This window comes from Cervus elaphus, chromosome 1 (assembly GCF_910594005.1).
Source record: "Cervus elaphus chromosome 1, mCerEla1.1, whole genome shotgun sequence".
NCBI lineage: Eukaryota > Metazoa > Chordata > Mammalia > Artiodactyla > Cervidae > Cervus > Cervus elaphus.
The window spans coordinates 86961358-86987348 of NC_057815.1; the positions used below are offsets into that span (position 1 = coordinate 86961358).

Consider the following 25991-nt stretch of genomic DNA (forward strand, 5'->3'; position numbering starts at 1 on the left):
CTTCATGAACTGTAGATGCTTTGGCTGGATGATGGGCGGGGAAGCAGCCGCATGACTGAGCATGAAGGAGACTGGAGTGAGTGGGGTGTATCTAAGAAGCAGCATCAGGCAGCCGAGAGGCCCCCCCAACTGCACCCAGATGGCAAACCGCAGGACGGCTTAAGTCAGATGCCCCTGGAAGCTAAATCTGTTTCTGATTTTCTCTGAATACGAGAAATTCTCATTGTGATGCTTTGCCTTCTCCTTATTGTTAGTGGAAACAATAGTCGTCATATAACTCAGAAGTTATCCAAGACTTTAACTAATAGAGGACTTGTCCAGGAAACAGACCCAAAGTCAGTAAGTCTAGACAAGAAAGTGTCTTTTTTCCTCTCCTTATTTTGGTTATGCTTCCAGTTTCTCATGCTAAACGTGGATATGTTCGGCCCCCTTGCATAAACGCAAATAGCCTCTGATTTTGAGTGGAATCGTAGGCTGTAGAGGTCATCAACACCGGCATCCTGCTTTCATTAGGAACCGGGTTTAAACTCTGCTTGGATAAGAAACCGTCTTCTTTCAGAAGACTCTGACAGAGTGGCTGATTTGGGAGTAACCTTCCTGTCAATAAAAGAAAAAGAAGTACAGAAGCTTATTATAATAGATGAAACAACAGTTCAGAGAACAGCCAGGACTTGAGGGACAATTCCTAAGAGACAGGAGAACCCTGAGGGGAGCTACCTGTTCACTCTGACGCCATCCCCCAAGGAACGCCATACCCATTCCTGGGTATGGAGTCTTCACAGAAAACAGCACCCCTACAGGGCTGACAGGTTGGAGTTAGGGGGTTCCCACAGTATCTGGGATTTGAAGGACAAAAGTCTCAGGAGAAAGGGAATCATGGGGAAATAAACAAAAAATGAGCGTGCAGTCTTCCATTAAAGTCTTTGCCAACTCCTAAGGTGCACGCCATCAGAGCAGGACTCCTGGAGTCCCTGCAGAAAGAAGCAGCTGGGAGCCTAAGGAACTGTGCAGCTATTTCAGCAAAACCATATATAGTGCTAATGAGACAAAGGTCCGTGTTCAGGGCTGGCCAAGGTGGAGGGGTCTTGGGAAACACCCCAGGCTTTAGTTGAAGACCCAGAAGGCCACACCTTCAGACTAAGGGCAAGCTGGAAAAAGTTAGTCCTGACAAAAGTTGAAGCTGGCAGGATTAAACTGGTCTGACTACATCCTCTATACCTGCCAACACAATGTGTTATATTCTTAAGAGAAAGATAATCTGGATTTTCCAGAACTGCTATAATTTTTAATGCAGAATATTGGTATCTAATAAAAAATTAAGATGCAAGCTAGAAGTTGAAACCAAATGACCAAAATGAAGAATAAAAAGAGATGGCAGAAAGAGACTTAAAGGTTATTCAGATATTGGAGTTATCAGTCAGGGACTAACAATACTCAATAATATAGAAGTAAAGAAGGAGGATTTCAACAAAGATATAAAATCTTCTTCAGTTCAGTTCGGTTCAGTTGCTCAGTCGTGTCCGACTCTTTGCGACCCCCATGAATTGCAGCACACCAGGCCTCCCTGTCCATCACAAACTCCTGGAGTTTACTCAAACTCATGCCCATCAAGTCGGTGATGCCATCCAGCCATCTCATCCTCTGTCGTCCCCTTCTCCTCCTGCGCCCAATCTTCTTAGCCAAGTGGAATTCTGGAAATGAAAACTATAAGAAGTGAAATTAAGAATTTAATACATGGATTTAATAGCAGTTTATAGACTTACACACACAAAGGATAAAGGATTATTGGAAAAGGATAAAGGATTATTGGGCCAGAAGGAATATTAGTAGAAAAATACACAAATTGAAGACAGGAAAAATACAGAAAAGAGAATAAGAGATATACAGGACATGGTGAAAACACGTTACATATATGTGTATTTGGAATACACATATGTATATGTTGTAGAAGAGAAGATTGTGATAGAACCAACATTTTAAAAAATACTGACTGAGGGTTTTCTAAAAGCATCAGGAGACATAAAGTCACAGGTTAGAGAAGCTATACAGTCCTCATTAGGATAAATACAAAGAGCTACACTGAGGTACATCTGTGGACCTTTGTGAACAAATAGAATGAGCAAACAAACTCAACTGTATCAGAAATTACATTAAGTATAAATGGACTATATGTACAACTGAAAGCCAAAGATTTTTAAATGGGATAAAATATTAAAATCCATTTATATCTTTTTATGAGAGATAATCTTTAGACAAACTTTAAGGGCAGAAATTTGAAAGTAAAAAATTTGGAAATAAATACATATACACCTGTGCGTACAGGCAGAGAACAATCAATAAAGGTATAGAATATTTAGATAGTACTAAATAATCAACTTACTCTGCTTGACAATTGTAAAACATTACACTCATCCACAGCAAAATATTCTTTTTAAAGTGCACATAGACCATTGACAAAAATAAACAATGTGCAGGGCCATAAATCAAGTTTAAATAAATTGCAAGGTTTTGAAATAACATGTATGTTCCCTGACTACAGTGCAAAGTAGAAATCAGTAACAGATAAATATAAAATCCAAAAATGTTTGGAAATTAAACAGTATACTTCTATTAATAAATGCCCTTTGGGTCAAAGAAAGTATCACAATGGAAATTAAATTTTTTTTTACCCAAATTATAATGAAAATGATATGTAAATGTGTGGGATGCATTTAAAATAGTGCATAGAAGTAAATTTATAGCTTTGTATTTATGTATTAAGAAAGATTGAAATATCTAAACTTCAACCTCAAGAATCTAAATGCAGTATGGATTAAAGTCCCCCAAAACCAAAGAAAGTAAAAATAAGAGCAGAAAGGAACAAAATAGAAAAAAGTTAGATGAAGAATTAAGATAAGTAGGTAAGTAGATATTGCACAACTGCACTCATCTCACACGCCAGCAAAGCAATGCTCAAAATTCTTCAAGCGGGGCTTCAGCAGTATGTGAACTTACCAAGAACTTACAGATGTTCAAGCTGTATTTAGAAAAGGCAGAGGCCAACATCTACTGGAGAGAGTTCCAGAAGAAGATCTACTTCTGCTTCATTGACTGTGCTAAGCCTTTGACTGTGTGGATCACAGCAAACTGGAAAATTCTTAAAGAGATGGGAATACCAGACTACTTTACCTGCCTCATGAGACATCTGTATGCAGGTAAAGAGCAGCAGTTAGAACCGGACATGGAACAATGGACTGGTTCCAAATTGGGAAAGGAGTACGTCAAGGCTGTATTTTGTCTCCCTGCTTGTTTAACTTATATGCAGAGTACATCATGCAAAATGCCATAGTGGATGAAGCACAAGCGGGAATCAAGATTGCAAGGAAAAATATCAATAACCTCAGATATGCAGATGACACCACCCTTATGGCAGAAAGCAAAGAGGAACTAAAGAGCCTCTTGATGAAGGTGAAAGAGGAGAGTGAGAAAGCTGGCTTAAAACTCAACATTCAAAAAACTAAGATCATGGCATCCAGTCCCATCACTTCATGGCAAATAGATAGGGAAACAATGGAAACAGTGACGGACTTTGTTTTTTGGGGCTCCAAAATCACTGCAGGTGGTAAACGCAGCCAGAAATTAAAAGATGTTTGCTCCTTGGAAGAAAAGCTGTGACAAACTTAGCATATTAAAAAGCAGAGACATTACTTTACTGACAAAGGTCTGTCTAGTCATAACTATGGTTTTTTCCAGTAGTCATGTATGGATGTGAGAGTTGGAACATAAAGAAAGCTTAGTGCTGAAGAATTGATGCTTTTGAACTGTGCTGGAGAAGACTCTTGAGAGTCCTTTGGACAGCAAGGAGATCAATCCAGTCAATCCTAAAGGAAATCAGTCCTGAATATTCATTGGAAGGACTGATGCTGAAGCTGAAACTCCAATACTTTGGCCACCTGATGCAAAGAGCCAAGTCATTAGAAAAGATCCTGATGCTGGGAAAGATTGAAGGCAGGAGGAGAAGGGGACAAGAGAGAACGAGATGGTTGGATGGCATCACCGACTCAATGGACATGAGTTTTGAGTAAGCTCCGGGATTCAGTGATTCATGCTGTAGTCCATGGAGTCACAAAGAGTCAGACACGACTGAGCAACTGAACTGAACTGAAGATGAAGAAAATCAACAAAATGAAATGGAAAAGATTAGTAAAATTGATAAACATCAGTAAGACTGATCAAGTACAAAGGGAAAACACAGATGATCAATATCAGGAATGAAAACAGAGGTATTACTACAGATTCTATAGGCATTAAATAGACATTAACACACGTTTAGTCCAAGCATTTAACAGTTTAAAGTGAACATATTCGTTGAAAAATACCACCTACAAAACTGACATGAAAATATGCAGAATCTTATGTCTCTGAAAGCAAATCCATGATTTAAAATCTTTACCCACCCCCCACCCCCCAAAAAAACCTGAGATGGCTTTTTTGATGACGTCTCAGTCTTTTAAGGCAGAAATAATGCCAAACTTGCCTAACATTTCTCAAGGAATAGAACTTTCTCTACTCACTTTTCAGCTCCTTTTATGAGGCCAGCCTAACCTGACACTGAAATCCAGTTTTAATATTACAGTGTTCAGCAAGAGAGGTCGGACACAACAGAGTAAATACTGTTTGGTTCCATTAATGTGAAATTCATTAGTGGGCTAACAAATCAGAGTAGTGATTACTCTTGGAGACGTGAGATACTGACTGGGTGCAGCAGAGAGGAATCTCCTGGGGTGCTGAGATGTTCTGTATCTTTATCTGGATAGTAATTATAAGAGTACTGAATGTACTTTATGTGCACTTTAGTAATAATATTAAAAAAAAAGACTATAAACTTGCTCTGGTTGAACACCTAGACAGTTCATCCCCACATAGTTTCTTTTATATCTAAACTGAATCCCACACGCGTTGCCTGTGCTCATGTTTTATTTTGACCGCCTTGGATGAATGCCCACTCTGATGGAGCTGCCTTGCACAGCAGGCAGACTTTTGCCTTGGGCTTGCTCTTCTTTGAGAATAAGGAAATTACCCCGACCCAGGGGTGACTGTGATGGAGCCTCTAGTTCTTCCCTTGCTCTGCTCACTTCATGCAGTGTGGTTTTCTTCACAGGCACGGTGGTTTTGGGAAGCCTACTTCCAGTCAATCAAGGCCATCGCCCTGGCCACCCTGCAGATCATCAATGATCGGATCTATCCATACGCCGCCATCTCCTATGAAGACTGGAACGACCCTCCCGCCGTGGTGAGTAAATGCTGGGGTGAGCCACGTCAGGCATAGGCCAGCAGACAGGACGACAGAACATGTACTGAAATTTGTAAAGGTGACTTCAGTTTGAGCTTTCTAAGATATAAGAGTGTGCTAGAATATTTGGGACCCAATAGGACCAGTTTTGGTCTTCCCTGTTGGCTCAGATGGTAAGCAATCTACCTGCAGTGCGGGAGACCTAGGTTCAATCCCTGGGTTGGGAGGATTCCCTGGAAGAGGGCATGGCCACCCGCTTCAGTATTCTTGCCTGGAGAATCCCCATGGACGGAGGAGCCTGGAGGGCTACAGTCCACAGGGTAGAGAAAGAGTAGGACACGACTGAGCTACTCAGTACAGCACAGCACAGGGCCAGTTTGGGCTTCCCAGGCGGCACTAGTGGTGAAGAACCCACTGCCATTGCAGGAGAGGCAAGAGGCATGGGTTCCATCCATGGATTGGAGAGATCCCCTGGAGGAGGAAATGGCAACCCACTCCAGTATTCTTGCCTGGAGAATCCCATGGACAAGAGAGCCTGGTGGGCTACTGTCCACGGGATAGCGAAAGAGTAAGACACAACTGAAGCGACTTAGCACACATGCACACAGGACCAGTTTAGTTTTGAAATGATGGCAAAAGTAACAAATACTGAAGCAGCTGCTGCTGCTGCTGCTAAGTCACTGCTAAGTCGTGTCCAACTCTGTGCGACCCCATAGACAGCAGCCCACCAGGCTCCACCGTCCCCGGGATTCTCCAGGCAAGAACACGGGAGTGGGTTGCCATTTTCTTCTCCAATGCATGAAAGTGAAAAGTGAAAGTGAAGTCGCTCAGTCGTGTCCAACTCTTCCGGACCCCATGGACGGCAGCCTACCAGGCTCCTCCGTCCATGGGATTTTCCAGGCAAGAGCACTGGAGTGGGGTGCCATTGCCTTCTCCGACTGAAGCAGCAGTTTGTTTTAAATGTGCTTAGGAAGACAGTGTGTTTGTTTATTGCAGAAATAAATTGGGAGGCCTGGGTCTTGTTGGAAATGGAAGACTTCCTGATGACTTTTGCAGTGGCGGTGCTTTGAACTCTTGAAAAGTTTCTCTAAGCAATTTAGTGATGGCTTATATTTTGAGCACTCCCTCTTGTTCTTTATGCTAACTAAGTGCTTTACATGGATGTCAATTAATATTCAGATCCCTGGTAGGGGACATCAGCGGCAAAAATGATGGAGAGGCATTAGGGATTGCTCAGGGTGGCCAAAACCCCTTGGTCCTTCCAGCAGCGAGATGGGGTGGTCAGATGCTGCTCTCAGAGCTTCGTCCTTAATTGCAGGAGTCATGAGCCACCTGTGGCCTGGTAGGGACAAGTACCTGAAGCTGTGGGGGGCACAATCTCTGGTCTGGGGCGCACCTGTTATCTGGCGCACAGACCCCGAGACCTCCGCGTGAAAGAGCTAAACTCCTCTCCGCTGAATCATTGCTCTTCTCTTTGTGGCCAGCCGTCCTTGTCTCCTGACTCTACCCGCTCTTAGCAGTGCTGTGTGCTGCCACCTGGTCAGTCTTCATGTTGGGCCCCCTCTCCCTCCCCCTCTCCCTCCCGCCTTTCTTAAGGGGTTATTGTGTGCCAGCGCTCCACCAGGTGCTGAGAAAGCGGAAAAGGAAACCAGGCCCTGCCCTCAGCGGAATTCGCCGCTAACTTGGGAAGCCCAGAAAGAAGGGTATTGCATGAGTTGTCCTGCAGTGGAGCGGCGGGTGGAATGCCCGGGGGGCATCGGGTGAGGGCGGGCACTGCTGCTGAGCGGAGCCGGCAGGACCCTTCCTGCAGCGGGAGTGCCCAAGGGGAAGGAAAACGGTCAAGGCAAGCCAAACAGGAGCAAACACCTTCTGTCTGTTTTGCTTGAGGGAAAGTTTTCTTCCGTCCATCTATTCCCTTGACTTCAATGCCAAAGGTAACCTTCCAGAATGTTTCTGTTCGTGTATAATTTTAGAATACAAATGGGATCACACTATGCATATTATTCTCAACCTTGCCTTTTTTACTTTAACACTAGATCATGGGCTTACTTCCATTATTATTCTGTATAGGGATACTTCAGTTTTAAGGACCACTGTAATCACTTCTCAGCCTTTTGGCTAAGATCATGTGCAGGACCGCTATATACGATTCCATTGTTTAGGTGTATCTTACAGGCAGATCTATTTTCAACAGTAACAGGGGGGAATGCATATTATTGCGTCCACACATCCTTTCAGGTGTGTTTGCACATAAATGTGTGAATATATCTGTAGAATTAATAACAGCAGAGAAATGACTAGAAGAATAAGCACACTTTAAATGTTGATCAGTCAGTCAGTCAGTTCAGTCACTCAGCCCTGTCTGACTCTTTGTGACCTCATGGACTTGAGTGTTGATAGATATTAACAAATTGCTCTTTCAAAAAGACTACACCAGTTTATAGTTCCACCAATAACATTTTGGTTATTCTGGTTTTCCATGCCTTCAGTAACCCTGAGTACTTGAATTTTTGCTCACTTGGAAGGTTGATATCTCTGTCCATTGCTCCCAGAATACAAATATAAATCCTGTTTGAACGGTGATTGATCACCCTTTTTAGATTGTTTTTGGCATGTATTCATTCAGTGGGTATTTACTGAGTGCCTGTTTTGTTCCAGGCAGTTGTTCTTGGTACTTGAGATACGTCAGTCAACAAAGCAGAGAAAAATCCATGCCACTGGGGAGTTTACATTGCAGTAGGTCTTGCTATCTGGAAGCAAGATTTGTCTTTCTAGTAAAATTTTAAAGCTTTCTTTATATAGGTCCTTTACAAGTCTTGCAAAATTTTTTCTTAGGTGTTTTATCATTCTTACACTCCGATAAAGGAATTTGTGCTTTCTGACATTTTGGTTCCTGATTACTTTTGTATGAAGACATATTGTTGGTTTTTATGTATAAACTTGTAATACTCTGAGTTCTGTAAATATTTGATTTTTTAAGTTGATTCTCTTGTGTCTTCTAGATATACAGTGATACCTGCAAATGCTAATTTTTCTTTTTTCCAGCACTTGAACCTTTTATTATCTTTTATCTAATTGCCTTGGCAGCTGCTTCCAGAACAATGTTAAATGACCATCATTTAATGTTGTTAAGTGTTAAAAGAGAAGGGCGGGTGTTGTGTAGCCAGGGAAAGGGGGAAGTTAGGTTTCCCCCTCCCCCAGCTTACCTCTGGTTCTCTGGAGGACAGAGACTCAGGCAAGTGAGCATTAGATGTGATACAGGGAGGGGGTGGGCCAAGAATGATGAATTTTGGGGTTTCTGGTTCCATCCAGAAGGAGCAGCAAATTCAGAGGTCAGAGGGACAAGAGAGCATGGTGGCTTCAGGAACTGAGAGAGATGCAGAAGGTGGAGCCTTCCGAGGGCCCAGATCGCCAAACCCCTGGCATGTTAAGGGAGGTGCTGGAATGTCACCCATGGATGATGGGAGATCACCGAAGCACCTCCACAGGAGTCGTGTGGTGAGATTGCATTTTGGGTCATTCTGACATCACTGTGGAGGGTGGTTCTGTTGTAGGAGGACAAGGCCAAAGGCAGGAGACTGTTTCAGGAACCCAGGTGAGAATTAATGGAGGATAAATGTGAGTGATGGGGCTTCCCTAGTGGCTCAGTTGGCAAAGAATCTGCCTGTAATGCTGGAGACTGCCTGCAAGACAGGACACCTGCGTTTGATCCCTGGGTCAGGAAGTTCCCTGGAGAGGGAAATGGCAACCCAGTCCAGTATTCTTGCCTGGAAAATCTCATGGACAGAAGAGCCTGGCAGACTACAATCCATAGGGTCGCAAAGAGTTGTACACAACTTAGTGACTAAACCACCACCCAAATGTGAGTGATACCAGGGAGCACTGACCGTGCTAACTGGAAGGAGTTTAGGAAGAGTGAGGAGCATGGTGTTGTCTGTCCAGATAGGGAGTGCGGGTGCATGGGCATCACGGGCCGGGGTGGCGTTGGAGTCCAAACACGGTCTGGTGGCAGGGCCTTCCACAGTCCAGCGCCAGGCCTCCCTTCTGGCTTTGTTTCCTTCTGTTCCCTTTTGGGGAGCACTAGGTTTCTGGCTCCACAACTTTGTCCTTCCTGTATTTGCTCTGTGCTTTTCCTTCCCTGTGCCCTCGTGACCGTTAGTCCTTTCACTGTACACCGTTCTTCACCATCACCTCTGGTCTTATGCATTTTATTCAGGGTCCCTGGCCGTGTACCCCTTTCTCCATGAGATTTTTCCTGGACCCCTTACAGAAAGTAATCTTTCCTTCTTGTAAATCTTAAAGCATAATATCTGTTTCTTTCCTATCATGTAACGTGTGTAGAAGTACAATTTCCTGTAAATTTTTAAGTTTTTTAAGGGAATTTCTGAGTTATCGTGGTATACCTTATAATACCTAGAACAATTTGATTCAGGTAGGAAGCCCTTTATATATAAAGAAGGAAGGAGGGAGAGAGGAGGATGGAATTTCCAGGGCTTGAACCATCCAAAGCTCACTCACATTGCTGATGTGACAGCCTTTATTTTATTTGACCTTCACCCTATTGGGAAGGTGAGAAAAGCGAAAGATTCCCTCTCATCTCTAAAGCAGCCCTAATGAGGCTCAGAGAGCGTGATGACTCGTCCAAGGTTGCATAATGGGCAAGTTGTGTAAACAAGCAGGAACCTTCCACCCACCGAGTGTCTTGACTGGCTCACGGAGTTTTATGGGAGCCATTGAGCCTCCTCCGGGCTGAAACATTTCCACTCTTCTGAGCATATGGTACAAGCTTGAGACAAAGAAGATCATATCTGTTGCTCTGCAGGAGAATTCATACAGGTGGGATAATTATGACCCAGCTAGAGAAGGTGGAGACAGCGGGCGCTTTCCTGTACTTTTATCTAAAGCTCCAAGAAACGTGTATGAAGATAAATGGTTGAGATTCTGGTCTCTGTCTTTCATAAGACTACAGACTAGGAGAAAATAGTATATGAAATTTTATAGTTTGAAATAGGCATATTTTAATTGAGGACAAAGCAGAATGCTGGGCTCAATTTGGGAAAGAAGATGAGTATAAAAAGCATAGATCTGAATAAGCAACTGGAAAATATATTCTTTATTTATTTATTTTTCTTTCTTAAGGGGAACTTAGTGTTTACCACATTCTAGGAGCTCAGGTGATGAGAACCCTGATTTAAAGCTGTAGGTTGTACATTTCTGCTTCTTCAGTGAAAGCAACTGACAGAAAGCCTGAATAGCATTGATTTATTTATAGTTAACTTCCCCCCCCCCCCCCACCGCCCCTTCAGAAATACTTAACCTACCCTCGATGTGGTTACGATGAGCCCAGCCTGCAGGGGAGTCTCCCCTCTAGATTCCATCAAATTTACCATATCAGGCACCCCGAGGTGGGAGTCGGTGTGGATCTCAGTCAGTAAATCAAGGGTTGGCCTGGCTCTTTCAAAGATCTGCAGTCAGGGCTTCCAGCCATGCTCCGAGCTTGCTCAGCTGGAGAGGAGGGCTGAGAGCAGAGAGCCCTTTTTTGGCCAGATGCCACTGCCTGAGTTTAATGTTAAAAAAAAGGAGACAAGGCTTGTGTGTGAATGGTGAAGACGGCGGGGGGCGGGGGGGGGGGGGGGGGGGGGTGTGGTGGCCGGCCGTGCAGAAACCAGGTCCCCGTGTCACCAGATGCTTTGCCTTCCTCATCTGTAACCAGAGCGGGGGCCAGTTACCTCATCCACCCTGTGCTACACTCTCAGACGCTGAAAACATTGGAGTAAGTCATTCTGGAGCACGACTTTAAAGTGGCAGAGTGGTGCGGTCTGGAGAGATTGGCCCTTTGTCTCGAATCTTCTCTTTGGAAGGAATTTCTCATCAAATGGAAGTTTCTTTGTGAGGGATGACACTTTCTTTAAATTTTTTAGCTCCTCTTGTCAAGGATGCCTGCATTTTACCATCTCTTGAGGCTTTCATTTCCGCCCCCCCACCTTTTTTTTTTGCAAGTATCAGCAAAACTTGACCATCTCCCCAAACACTCCACGCCTGTATCGCTTCTCAGGCGTGTGCCATTTCTGGTCTTCCCCTTGGCGGGCCTGCTGCCTGTCTCTGGGTCTGACGTGTGTGGCTGGGGGTCTCTTCGGACACCCTCCCCCAGCTTAACCTCTGGTCCTCTGCCGGACTTGAGCTTGTTGGGAGGACACAGACTGAGGCACAGAGCGCTGAGTATGTGCGGATATGGAGTGGGCCAAGAGCTGGGAGTTTTTGGATTTCTGGCCTGTGCCAACAAAACCATATCCTCTCAGTGACCATTAAAATAAAAAATAACCGTAATATAATCCTAAAATCATGTAGAGTGAAATATTTTCCCATATTATTTTTGTACAACGTGATTAGAAAGCTGATACCCCACCTTATCTTTGTGTCCTAACGTTATTTAGTAGTGGTAGTAGTGCGAGGCGCTCAGTCATGTCCGTCTCTTTCCGACCTCATGGACTGCAGCCCGCCAGGCTCCTCTGTCCGTGGAGTGGGTTGCCGTGCCCTTCTCCAGGGGATCTTCTCAAACCAGAGATAAACCCGGGTCTCCTGCATTTGAATGGTGGAGTCTTTACCATTTGAGCTACCCGAGAAGGTAAATTTTATTTACCTAGTTCCTTCTGGCAGTGTTTTTCAGGTTTGTTGTCATAGATAACACTAGTATAGATAACCCAGGTTTTTTTTTTTTTACACTGTCTGTGCTGAACCTAGAACAACATAAAAGGGAGACAGCAGGGGTCCCATGGCTGTTGACAAAAACTGACGAGAAAAGTGGGGAAATGATCTAAAATGGATTGTTGTACCCAGCATAAGAATAAGGTTGACAACAGGAGTCTAGCCGGTGTGGCAGCTTCTCTGCAAGCCAGGCCTCAGGCAAGGATTGTATGCACTCACCTAGGCGCCCTGAAGCCTGAGTCCAGCTTTTGAGGGTAGAAGGGGAAGGCTTAGCAGGTGGGAGGACTGTAGCAGAGCACTTGCTCGCGTGGCAGGCCTCACTCGCGAGGGGCAGGGTCAGAGCTGTGGACTGCAGCAGAGCCTGCATTTGCCCCTAGTTCTTGGGGAATCCTTTCTCCAAAGTCAGGAGGTGTCAGAAGCTCCCTCCCGAAAGACTCATGAAAACGCAGATTGCTGCCACTCCACCCCTAGTTTCAGATGGTGTTGGTCTGGGTGAGGTCCTCGGATTTGCATTTCTAGCAAGTTCCCAAGTAGCATCCATGTAACTCATCCAGGGGCTGTGCTTTGATGTGGGATGGGTTCACTGTGTGTGTCCTGACTCACTGCCTGGAGAAGGCGCTCCCTCCCCCCCATCCAGTGCCTCTTCTGCACCCCTGGAGCTTGATTAGAAGCTTCCAGAGCCTGGGCTAAGCCCACATCTGTCTCAGCTACATGAAGAACTCAGGGCTACCGGTACTTAGACGTCCAGACGGCAGCCTTCCTCATTCACAGAGGTTGTGGTTGTGTAAGCCGCTGAAAATATCACTCAGCTGTAAATACTAACAAGCTATAAATCACTCTGCAGGCCGAAGAAGCGCCGGCTCAGATGCATGGAGCAGAGCCCTGAGTCTGTGTAACTCCGCTCCCTGCCCTTTAACTTCCAGGTTGTGGAATGTGTCTCTGGAATTTGAACACCTCCCCTGCCTGCCCCCCACCCCCACAGGAGGCCTTTTTGGCTTATTTTCTCCCCTTCTTCCTCCCACTGCCCAGATATGGCTGAAGTATGTATGGAATTCAGAAATTTTAGCTTGAATTTTAGGTAAGTTTAAGCGTCTTGGAGGCTTTTGTTTTTAGAGGCACCACATTTACAGGGTCACAGTTGCATGGAAGGTCCGCTCTCCTACCCTCAATGCCAGGCCTTTCCTTGAGTTGCCTTTGCTGTTGAATTGTTTTGTAGCTGTACTTGCTTCTGCAGAAACGAGCCAGAAAGTCTCAGGTCATGGAGTAAAGAAAGCCGAGTTGGGTCTGTGGAGCGAGAGATGCAGGAAGATCCCAGGAGCTTGACCTGGGGCCCCACGCCAAGAATTCTGATGGTCAGATAGTACGTGGGAAAGATGAGGTCGCAGGTCAGATCCAATTGGGGAGGGTGAGTAAGGCACAGGAAGGGCCAAACTCAGAGGGGTGCTGCGGAGGGGGTCCTGTCAATCAGAGCATCCTTCCTGGGGAGGGAGACTGGTGTACCTGGGCAGCCACGCGTGCATGGCGACTCCAGCGGTGGCGGAGGTCGAGCCACACGCGTAGTTTCCCTGGTGCAGACCTTCCCCACCCACCCGGGCTTTTGTAGAGTTCACTTTTATGCCTCTGGCATTCATGAGTCAACACCTGACTGCTTCCTTATGTCTCATAGAGAAGGGCAGCAAGTGGAGTAGTTTCTCGGAGCCTGTGGAGCTTGGTCTGGCAGCAGATGAATTGAGGACGCCTTGGGTATTTTGGCAAAGCTATCCTTCACACACCAGATGTCACTCACTAGCACATCCGATTCCCTTTCCCCTTGCTTCAGGGCCCACTTTCTTTCTCCCGCGAGTCAGCTTAAGAGGTTCAGTAGCAGAGGTAACTGGGAAAATGCATTGTCTTGTATCACAACATTAGGGTAATGAGTTCTATTTCTCACATCCTGTGCTGTTTTCATAGACCTATCAATTAATATTTGAGTGTAATTTTTCTAATGAGCGGGTCATTACAGCTACAGCATAGAAAAATTTCCACATTGCTCTTGCTGGAGTTTGAGTCTTGATTTTTGGTTCTGTTTTATCTCTCAGCTATATTTCTTAATTTTATGTTTAAGGAAAAAAATGGAATGGCTTAACACATGTATGGTTTAAAAAGTCGAGTAAAAATAACGCCTGTAACTAAAATTAAGGCCTGTTCCCAAGGGGCAGCTGCTTTCAGCTCTCTTCTGATACTTATTTTCCTATCTTCTCATACAATGCTGACAGTGCTGTTTTTTTTAATTTCTCTATCACAGACGTTATCTCTGTGCTTCCTTAGAGTCACTGCTTCGTTTCCTGTCCCTGCCTCGTCCTCTGCACGTTTCCCTTCCCTCTCATCTTACCAGTGGAGCAGTGCCATCATTTTTCATTAGAGCAATGTTTATTGTTGCATTATTAGGACTATATAAATGTTGGTGTCAGCGGAACCAAGTAGTAAAACATGGTTATGTTTCCTTTCTTGTATAACTTTTTATTTTCCAGGGAGTAAATGCATAGCTGCCTTTAAAAAAAAAAACAAAAAAGCTCTTAGTTTTCCATGTTCCTATCACTACTTTCTGCTAACTTCTCCAACAGAAGAGTGAGGTGGTCAAGCCCGAGTGAACTGTGGGCTTTCCGCCCTCCTTCCCTCTCCCCTTCCCTCCCTCCCAGCCTTCTCTCCCAGAGCCCGCACCTGCAGTTCCAGTGTGGATTGATTGCTCTCTAGGTCTCCTGTACAGAGGTCAGCCTCAATTCTCTGTTCACCATGATTCTCGCAGTTCTCTCCTTTTCTCTTCTTTGTTGGATTCTTTGTTTTCAAGTTCTAACATCCTCTTCCTTTTGGGTTTATTTTTTTTTTTCCAGTAGCTTCCCCAGAAAAGGGACTGTTGGGGGATAAATGTGCTGTCACTTTGCATGTCTGAAAATGCATGTCTTCTCTTTCACATTGACTAATAGCTGTGTGCAGTGCTGTGCTTGGGCTAGTATAAAATTCTGGTCGAGGTGGCTTTTCTTCAGAATTTCAAAGGCATTGCTTCATTGTCTGCTAATCTTCCCGTTTTAATCTCAAAAACCTGAGAAGTCATTCTAATTCCTGATGATTTTGTGTGAAACTTTTAATATTCCTGGAAAATTTCACATTTTATGTCTCCTCCTCCCCCACCTCCCTCGTTTCCTCTCTTTTTTTCTTGATGGAAATTTGGGTTACCTTGATGATGAATGTGCTAGATTGATCCTTATTTTTCTTATCTTTTCTTTCTGTCTTAATGGACTTTTTGTTTTAATTTCTTAGATATTTTCTCAATTTTATCTTGTAACCTTTCTTTTCATTTTAAAATTTTTGTTTACTTTTAATTTCTAAGAGTTTTTTCTTGACTTCTACTTAATCTTTTTTTATAGCTTCCTATTCTTGTTTTAAGGATACAGTACTTTCTCTCTCTGAAGATATTTGTGGTTTTGTTTTTAATTTGTCCTAAGCTCCCTGTATTGTTTGTTTCCTTTGAATTCCATCATCAGGTCTTTATTTTCTGTCTTTCATGTTGGAAACTTTCTTCAAATACCTGATGTTTTTCAGCAGTCTACTCTTATTTGAGTGAGGCACTGAAAACTGATGGGAAGCTCTGTGTACGTGGTTTGGCTTGCCAGCTTTCGGGCTTTACTGAGGTTTATGGACGGGGCCTCAATTGTTTACCCCGTTGTTGGTACTCATGGGTTATTTCTACTGGATTGGTTCACTGACCCAAAGGACACTCTTTCTGCCCTTGGGAGTAGGGCAAGGATGGATAGTAAGTCTGGGCTGCACATATTTGGGGAGGAGAACAGGGGAGGAGACCGGTTCTCGTCCTTCATACAATCGACGATCACTGAACCTGCTGTATTTGGTATGGCACCTCATCGTGCCGGCCATGCCTTGTGTCTCTGAGTGTGGAGTCTCTCTAGTTCATTTTCTCCAGAGAATAAACCTCCTTCTGAGATGCAGTGGGTAGAGAGGACAGGGAGGGCACTGACCTGCCTGTGCATATAGGTTTATGCACAGTTTATGGAACCAGGTTTTCTCATTCCTGTTTTCAGAGTCCCTCCTTCCTGGACACCTAGGACCTCCCGTTCTCAGTCTGCTAACCATCCTCCTTGGAAGGGTTAGCTTTCTGTGCTCTGCTAGGTAGGTTATGTCCCTTTATCTGCCTTCTGTTTGTTGGCTTAAACAGACCTAAAATTCTGTATGTTTTTTAACTTTCTATTTTGACATAATTTTAGACTTAAATTTCCAAAACCAGTGCATAGTTTCTGCACACCCTTCACTCATATTCATCAAACACTAATATTTTGCCACATTTCCTTTACTCTTTTCTCTGTGTGTGTAAACACACAAACACATATACATTCATATTTATGTATTTTTTTCTGAACCATTTGGAAGTTACAGATATGAGGCACCTTTACTCCTAGATCTTTCTCATAAAATCACCCAAGTTATTTGTAAATAAAAAGTGATACAGTGTGATTATTTAACCTATAGATCTTGGGCTTCCCAGGTGGCACTAGTAGTAGAGAACCCATTTGCCAGTGCAGGAGACATAAGGGATGCAGGTTCATTCTCTAGGCCGGGAAGATCCCCTGGAGGAGGGCATGGCAACCCACTCCAGTATTCTTGCCTGAAGAATCCCCATGGACAGAGGAGCCTGGCCGGCTGCAGTCCATGGGGTCACAAAGAGTCGGAGACCGCTGAAGCCACTGAACACACGGACAGACCTCCTTTAGATGTTGTCAGTCACCTTCATGATGTCCATTACAGCAGAAGAAGATTTCCGGCAGTCACTGTGTTCAGCTGTCATGTCTCTTCAGCCTCTACTAGAGCAGTTTCTCGGGTCCTTCTTTGTCTGGCCTGACAGTGGCCTTTTTGAAGAGAACATGTCAGTTATTTTGGAAGGTGCCCCTTGATTTGGATTTGTCTGATGCCTTTGCGTTAAATTATGCATTCCATTTCAAATTATTGAAATTCAGATTAAGTGTTTTTGGCAGGAGTGTCACAAAAGTAATGTTGGTTCTTGGTGTATCACGTTGGAGGACGCATGATGTCAATTTGTCCCATTGGTAGAGATGATAACTTCACTCAGAGGTTTCTCCAGTGGGAAGTTACTTCTTTCTTTTAATGTGTCTTGTGAGGAAATACTTTGAGACTGTGTCAATATCCTGTCTACTCCTCAAACTTTTACTAGGTTTAGCATCCACCGATGATTTCTTGTCTGAATCAATTGTTATAATGGTTGCCAAATGGTAATTTCTAATTCCCATTCTCTATCTGCTTTTGAGAGTGATTTTTATTCTTTAACCTGAGGGTTCATGTCTTTTAATCAGTGTTGGAATATTTGGAGTCATTTTCTCTTTGAATATTATGTATCTGTCATCCTCACTGATCTTGGAATCCTATTAAATGCATGTTAGACCTCTTTAATTCTGTTGTTGTGTCTCTCAAGTTTGTTTCCAACCCCCCTTATGTTTTACACATTTTTAACTCTTTGTGCTGCATGTTGGCAAATTTGTTCTCATCTATTTTTCTCTTTTCTTTAGCCATGTCCAGTGTGTTTTTACCCATCTATTGGGATTTAAATTTCAGTAGTTACTTCTAGAAGCTCTGATTATTTTTCAAATCTGTCTGCCTGATCTTTTTTCATAGTATCTTTTTTCCCCATATATTTTCACTTCACTCTTTTGTATCTTAATTATTTGAGATACTCACTTTATATTCTCCAGTAATTCAATTTTAAAATTTCTCATAGTTTCTAATCCTGTCATTTGTCCACTGCCTGTTGCTCTTGTTGCTTTATTTCCTTATATGTTTTGTAATTTTGGAATGTGAGTTTCATCTCTGGTAAGGTTTTTTATAGAAATCTTCGCCACCTGGGGGTAAGAAGGTATTTCTCCAGAGAGTTTGTTCTTGTTTTGTGGCTTCTGCCAGATGTTCCAGGAGGTATTGCAGAGATAAATCACTTTTTAACCTTAATTTCTCAGTCAGAGGTTTCCATACGGCACAGGGAGGGTCCGTTTAAACCCCACACCAGTATGAGGGCTAGCCTCTGTTGGCAGCATCCCCTGTCCAAGCTCAGGTTGAAAAGGACAAATGATTTTCTGTGTGTCCACATTCTAGGAGTGACTTTCAGGACCACCTTTTTACTGATTGTACAGGCCTTCAGGGGTTCAGGCTTGGTGTGTAAATCCCACTGCCAGCTGCCTCTGCCCCCGTGCCCAAAGCTGTGTTCCTCGTCCAGCATGGGTATGAGTACCCACACCCTGCGTCACTAGGCCCAGTGACAGCCTCCCTGGGGTACCACGGTGCCATCAGCTCTCTCTGCAGTTTGCTCATTGATTTGGGTTTCTGGCAACTTTCCATTCCCTGAATATTTTTTTAAAATTTTGTTATATTTTATCTTACATTTTCGTCTGTTGTCCAGCAAGAGACGCTATCTGTTTCACCTCCCCGGATATGTTGAACTCCTGCCCACTGTTGTTTCCTCGCCTGTTTTTTCTGCCCTGTGTGGGTTCATGCTCCCCCCCTTCTACCCCCAGAAGGAAGCAGAGCTAAAACATAGTAGACAAAACATACACCTTATTGGAATTCCGGAGAAGTTAAGAAATGATTGCATTTTAGAGGTTGTTCTTTCCACTTTGTATTGACTTTAATAGTCCTGTCAGCTCAAAACTTTACAAAAGCTTTGATTTTCTTGGTTATAACTGTGTAGGTGCTTTGAGCTTGGAAGTCACAAGCTCAAACGTAATCTTTCTCAAGAGTGTCTGTTTACCAAGCTAGTGATGTCTTCCTTCATACCATAGCTGACCTCTGCAATGCAGTCAGTGGGCCGCCAGCAAACATTTTTATGCCCAGGCCAGAGAAGTAGCCTGTCTTTCGAACTGAGTGTTTCAGGTGTGGGATAGCCAGATGAAACTGTAAATTTGTTTCACCTCTCATGAGTAGTAATGCTTTGAGCCACCACTAGCATTCTTGAGCACTTTGGATTATAGATCAGCCTGTTTGCTTGAATCAGAGAAATTACTAGCTTTTTCACTGAAGTTTTTTTTTTTTTTTAAGTGTTTTCTGTATACTTATTAAGTAACAGATCCAGGGATGAGGATGGTGAGTTTGAAGACTGTGTCTTAAGACTAATCCACGTTTTTTGCTATCAAACAGCTGAACTGTTATTTTTAATATACAAACTTAAGAACCAGTAAAATCAACAACATGTTGTATTTGCTCCTACTTTATTGTATTCACCCATTTAATTGATTAGACAGTATCTTAAACCATTTTACCACAGATGTATTTAGTGAAATTTATTACTTGCAGACTGATATAACTCATGAATTATTAAAAGCATCAACATATGGAGCCCTCTCTTTCTCATCCAGATTCTTTGACTACGGCTTAGGTTGAGCCATTTAACTGGCTTCTGTCCATCCCACTGATGGAAGCCGCAGTCAGATGAGGGTTCTTATAAATGATTGGCTTCCTTTCCGAGCAAGAAGAGGATAAAATGTCAACTTTTTCCTCTCCTACCTGAAAAGCAATCAGGAGCAACCCTCCCGCTCTTCTTGACAGTAGTTTGGCTTTATAGAAGAAGGGCAGGCATTGAGCCAAATGTGAATTTCAGTGCTATATAAAGAAAAAAGTTAAGTAGCTAAAACTCCAATAGTGACTGGAATTTTTAGAGCGGTGTTCAGATGGGTTTAACCTGCAAGCTTCCAAAAAGCTAACAATAGCACAGAAATGCCTGAACTGTGAGATTTAATCCCTCCTTTCCTGGTAATGATCCCAGTAAACCGAGGTTACTTATCGAATGTTCTCTTCACAGCGATTTGCTCATCTGTAGGACTGGGTTTAGGGGGTAATAATAATTCCAGAAAAATAGGGTAGTGGTTAGTGGCTGATTACCAGTTACTAATCAAAGCCACTGAAAAGGACATTTTGGAATCAACTGGAGCTCAAGACCATTAGGAGCCTGACATTGTGCTTTCTTACCTCTTTAAAATTTGTTATCCTTACCTGTAAAATGAACTGTTACTTATTTCATAGTATTATCATGAGACAGTAATGAAATAACATATGTGGGAGCATTTTTGTAAGTGGTATGATATAAGGCTGCTAGTGTGATGTTGTATCACGCGGAAACATACATTCTAGAATTGGATGGGACTCTGGAGAACAAAACTGAAATTTACAGAGGGCATTGTTTTGTAGCCAGATAGGCTCTGTTGTGTATTTTCTGTTGTTGAATCCTTGCATCCCCAACGTAGCATTCTGTTAGCTCCATTCTTACAGATGAAGAAGGGGAGTCTTGTTTATTTTTAAGATCTACCTCTCCATCCTCCCATTTCATACATGAGGAAATGGAGATCTGCAGAAGTGTGGTGACTTATCTGGCGCAGAGATTCTCAGTCCATCATTCCATCTGTTATAATACGTTATGGTATTGTCACAGTAATTGTTTTTGTCTTGCACAGAGACTTGGCCCTGAAATTAAACAGGAAACACAATAGCACCTAATTAGATTATTAGCATAAATATAGAAAGACTTGTGTCACTGGCTTCTTGGTGGATTAGGTATGCTAAATGACCTTCCCAACTGGACAACAAGAGTACTGAATGAAGTGTGATAAAGCCTGTTGCTAAGCTGGGTTAAAAGTGAGATACTTGTTGACCCTAAACAAAGTGAAGCTAGGTGTCCTGGGAGGTGAGTGGGAGCCAAAGCCAGCTTTTGCTGCAGACATTTTGCAGAGTTTGGTCATGTGGAGCTCCCAGCCTGGTTAACTGTCTGAAGTAGGGAGCAGGGGGGCAGGAGAGAAAGCATGTGGCCTGTGCAAGTTGGAGAATCTATCAGGAGCTTCCTGGGTGAAGCCAGGAAGCTAAAAGAGCCTCCTCAGTGAAGGGGTAAAGAAGAATAAGTCTATATTGACCCTGGTGTTGAGCACTGCATTCATAAGCCAGCTTCACATGGTTTGTGGTCCATGTTCATACGGCAGGTGTAGGCCAAATAAATCTCAAGAGGAGAATTTCCTCGAAGGTGGCCCTGAGTTGATAGGGGCCAGTGGAAGTAGACACAGACCCTCTCTGGAGTGGCTCATCTTCAGTCCAGCTCTCAAATAATTAAAGTGTCTGTGGAAAATGAGCAGCTCACTGTAAAAAACAAAACCAAACCCCCACAATACCGCAAAGAAATAAGGCAGTATCATGAGCGAGAACCAACAGAAACACAGCTGCAAGGCTTGGGCCAGCTCCAGAAGACAGGAAGGACAGGGAGGCCTGGCATGCTGTAGTCCATGGGGTTGCAAAGAGTCAGATGTGACGTAGAGACTGAACGACACTTCAGATGATTAGATTCAAAGAAATTGTTCAGAATGCAGCCCAAAGAGACAGAAAATATTAAAGAACTGAAGTTACGTGGAGAACGGAGGGACAAGGGACAAGGTCCAACATATGTCTAATCAGAGTTCCAGGAGGAAGAGAGAGACAATGGAAAAGAGTCCCTTTTTTTTGAAAGAATAATAGCTGACAATTTTCCAGAGCTGTTGAATGATAGTAGACCTCAGAGCTAGGAAGACCAGCAAACCACAAGCTGGACAGTCATAGTGAAACTGCAGTGCACTGAAGAAAAAGGAGCTCTTAAACACATCTAGAGGGAAAAGAGGCTAACAGTGAAAAGGTCTGGCTTGTTCCTGTGACCCTGCGTTAGTCTCAGTGGCTCAGTTTCTCTGGGTGTTAAAGAGTCACAGTACCTGTTTACTCCAGTCCACCCAGATGTAGTTAGACTCATTCCAACACCAACATACAGAAAACTGATTTGTGAAGACATCACTGTAAATAAATTGTAGAAATTCTAAGTTGATAATTTACCTATCTTCCTTAGTTGTGTCTACAGCACTGAAAGGGATTTCTAGCCTTCCATTTTCATCTCTCATGTGTCTGTTTAATGTCAAGTCAGGGAGATTTAGCCATCAGCATTCTCCTTATTTTTCAGAACGGTCGGTTATTTTTTACGGGTGGGATGAGGCAAAGACGCAGTGCAGCAAGCAGACTTCAGGCTTGTCCCTGAATCTTTTCCCTCTCAGTGTGAAGAGAGCCTGCTGGCACACGTTCTTTAGGTCTCCCATTCTCCAGCTTCCCAAGTCAGCGCGCGCCCAGGGCAGTGCTATGCTGCAAGGAGAAGCCGCAGAGGGTCAATGGGTAAGGCAACGTGGGCCACGTTACTGATTGCCGCTTTCAGATCTCCCAGCACCCATTAACATAAATATCATCTCACCGTTTTGGACAGGGGACACCACCCTTATGCACGTTAGTAATGTGATGCTAATGCTTAACCCTTTCATTGCCCTCTCTGCTTCAAAGGCCTTGCCCTATGTCCATTGATAGGGAGGCTGTTTGAACCTCGAGGCAAAAATGAAAGGGTTAACTCCTTTTGGTTTTGCCCTTTGACCACTTCAGGATGAGAGGCATGATGAAATACTTTTCAAAGTCTTCAGTGGAAACACATCATGCATAATTGGAGCAAAAAAGAATAAATCAAAGCTTTTCCCCCCCTTTTAGTCTGGTAATTCATAATTGAAACCACATTGAGGTAAGGGTTGATAACTTCAAAACAACCATGAAAACTGCCCTTTCGATCAAGGTAGGGATAGGTAAGGCTGCTCATAACCAGGGGCTTGAAAGCTTCTGTGTAACAAGCTTGTCTTCTCTTCTCTTCCTTTCTCCTCTGACTTCTCACTTTTCTGCTCTGGCAAAATACCTTCATTTAAATCAAATATGGGTTGACTCAAATACCTGCTTAATTCTCTTCTTGTCACATGACATTATACCTAGTGACATTAAAAAAAGAAAAAAACTCTGCTATAATAGGGATTGAATTTTGGATCATCCTGCTTTGAACTTGAGTCCTTCTGTTTGGGTTTTGCCTTGTGTAGGTTGAGAGAATCCTTTTGTTGATATCAGAATGTGTATTTTATAATCCTCCAGTAATTCCAGCAAGAACCTTTCAGAATGGCTCTAGCAGTTTGCCCACCAGCTTCCACCACTTTCTGTATGGTAAGTAACTTTGGCCAGGATGGTTTTGGTTAGGCTCACATAGGACTCCCATGACCTTTCAACTAAGGAAGTAAAACAGGATTGCAGGAAGGGCCCAGACAACTTCCTCTGTGTGAGACTGCCAAAGGCACACCTACTTAGTTGAGTTGGAATCCCTTGCTTGAAGGAGAAGACCCCTTTAAGCTGGTGGTGGACTTTAAGCCTGATCTCCCAAGGCTTCTCTCTCAAGAGATCCTGTCACCTGAACCCACATCTCCCTCTCTCTGGTTTGTCTGTTCACTGTTAATTCTTTCACTGGGACTTTTCAGAATAAGCAGTGTGATAGAGCTTCTCACAAGTGGGCATGGTGATGTGACAGTTGTCATGGCTGCCGTGGATTAAGTTAACAGTCTAGGTTTCTCAGCTTCCCTGAAGAATGTTTGTTGTGAGTGAGGAGTGAAGTGGGGGGAGGGTGAGTGCTGGATGAAGGAGGTATTTGGCCTCAATGCCCGATGCACACACTCCTCCTCTGGTTATCGCCTCCCATCTTGGAGTGAAGAGTTTCACTGAATGTACCCAAAAGTTTCTTAAGAGCCACAGATCCGAGCTGCAGCTGCGGTAGTGGGGCTCTGCCTTCTTCTCTGGCCCCTCTGTTGCTGGGTGACTGATTTCATGCCCCATCGTGCCATGATGGAGATTTAATCAGGCCACGGAGTTAATTGCCAGCGCTGTTTGCCTTTTCCCTGGCAGAAATCAGAGTCTTGAGTAAATTATGGAGGTTTAAATTTGCTTGATTTCCTGCAGAAAGTGGGGTCAGGAGGTCCCAGACTGTAGACACTCTTTTTGGTCAGCCAGCAGGGGGTCAGTCCTTAACGGTATTTCAGAGGTGACTAAATGCTGTTTTTGAAACGTCCTTCTCCAGTAAGTTTTTTTTCCTCTGGGGGTTGGTCTGCTGACCTTACCCTAGTGGAGTGGAGTGTCTGTGTGAAGGCGCGCACCCCAATTAAAGCTACCTTTCTCTTCGCCGTCACTGGGCTCCAAAGGCAAATGGAATCATGTTTGTGGACAGAGAGGCACCCAGCGCAGAAGCCCAGCTGCAGGTCAGCGTTTCCTGTTTCTGACCTTCTGAGATGGAACGTTGAAGGTAGCTGTGTCAATTTATCAGTAAAACAATACTCTGGACAAGAAAGCTTCAAAACAAATCAACAGAAAACCATTGATGAGACTTAAAAAGAGACTTCTGTCACATGGGCTTTTCATGATGTGGCTTTAGCCTGCCTGTCTCTGAGGCCCCTCGTCTGTGCTTCCCTGCCTCCCTCCTCCCAACCTTGGCCCTGGCAGAGTCTGCCCCTGGCGGGTGAGGAAGCAGGTCTTAGCGCTCCCCACTCAGTTTGCCCTGCGGCTGTTTGATTAGCTCCATCCCCTCCTCACCTCCTCCAGGAAGATGGAGGTGACTCTATGGATCTTCCTGGCCCCACAGGACTTGAGGACCTTGTTTTTTTTTTTATTTTATTGTATTTTTTTTTTTATTAGTTGGAGGCTAATTACTTCACAACATTTCAGTGGGTTTTGTCATACATTGATATGAATCAGCCATAGATTTACACGTATTCCCCATCCTGATCCCCCCTCCCACCTCCCTCTCCACCCGATTCCTCTGGGTCTTCCCAGTGCACCAGGCCCGAGCACTTGTCTCATGCATCCCACCTGGGCTGGTGATCTGTTTCACCATAAATAGTATACATGCTGTTCTTTTGAAATATCCCACCCTCACATTCTCCCACAGAGTTCAAAAGTCTGTTCTGTACTTCTGTGTCTCTTTTTCTGTTTTGCATATAGGGTTATCGTTACCATCTTTCTAAATTCCATCTATATGTGTTAGTATGCTGTAATGTTCTTTATCTTTCTGGCTTACTTCACTCTGTATAAGGGGCACCAGTTTCATCCATCTCATTAGGACTGATTCAAATGAATTCTTTTTAACGGCTGTGTAATATTCCATGGTGTATATGTACCACAGCTTCCTTATCCATTCATCTGCTGATGGGCATCTTGGTTGCTTCCATGTCCTGGTTATTATAAACAGTGCTGCGATGAACATTGGGGTGCACGTGTCTCTTTCAGATCTGGTTTCCTCAGTGTGTATGCCCAGAAGTGGGATTGCTGGGTCATATGGCAGTTCTATTTCCAGTTTTTTAAGAAATCTCCACACTGTTTTCCATAGCGGCTGTACTAGTTTGCATTCCCACCAACAGTGTAGGAGGGTTCCCTTTTCTCCACAGCCTCTCCAGCATTTATTGCTTGTAGACTTTTGGATAGCAGCCATCCTGACTGGCGTGTAATGGTACCTCATTGTGGTTTTGATTTGCATTTCTCTAATAATGAGTGATGTTGAGCATCTTTTCATGTGTTTGTTAGTCATCTGTATGTCTTCTTTGGAGAAATGTCTGTTTAGTTCTTTGGCCCATTTTTTGATTGGGTCATTTATTTTTCTGGAATTGAGCTGCAGGAGTTGCTTGTATATTTTTGAGATTAATCCTTTGTTTGTTGCTTCATTTGCTATTATTTTCTCCCAATCTGACGGCTGTCTTTTCACCTTACTTATAGTTTCCTTTGTAGTGCAAAAGCTTTTAAGTTTCCTTAGGTCCCATTTGTTTATTTTTGCTTTTATTTCCAATATTCTGGGAGGTGGGTCATAGAGGATCTTGCTGTGATTTATGTCGGAGAGTGTTTTGCCTATGTTCTCCTCTAGGAGTTTTATAGTTTCTGGTCTTACATTTAGATCTTTAGTCCATTTTGAGTTTATTTTTGTGTATGGTGTTAGAAAGTGTTCTAGTTTCATTCTTTTACAAGTGGTTGACCAGTTTTCCCAGCACCACTTGTTAAAGAGGTTGTCTTTTTTCCATTGTATATCCTTGCCTCCTTTGTCAAAGATAAGGTGTCCATAGGTTCGTGGATTTAT

At 43.6% G+C, this 25991-nt stretch overlaps 1 protein-coding gene across 5 annotated transcripts in view; it reads left to right on the forward strand.

Moving 5' to 3' along the window:
* EXT2 (exostosin glycosyltransferase 2) overlaps positions 1 to 25991 on the forward strand; it is a 139106-nt gene that overhangs the window by 56504 nt on the left and 56611 nt on the right. For all 5 annotated transcript variants that reach the window (XM_043909952.1, XM_043909922.1, XM_043909932.1 and 2 more), the window contains one exon: positions 5141 to 5272. In XM_043909952.1, the coding sequence (XP_043765887.1) occupies positions 5141 to 5272 (132 nt within the window). The remainder of the gene's footprint in view (positions 1 to 5140; positions 5273 to 25991) is intronic.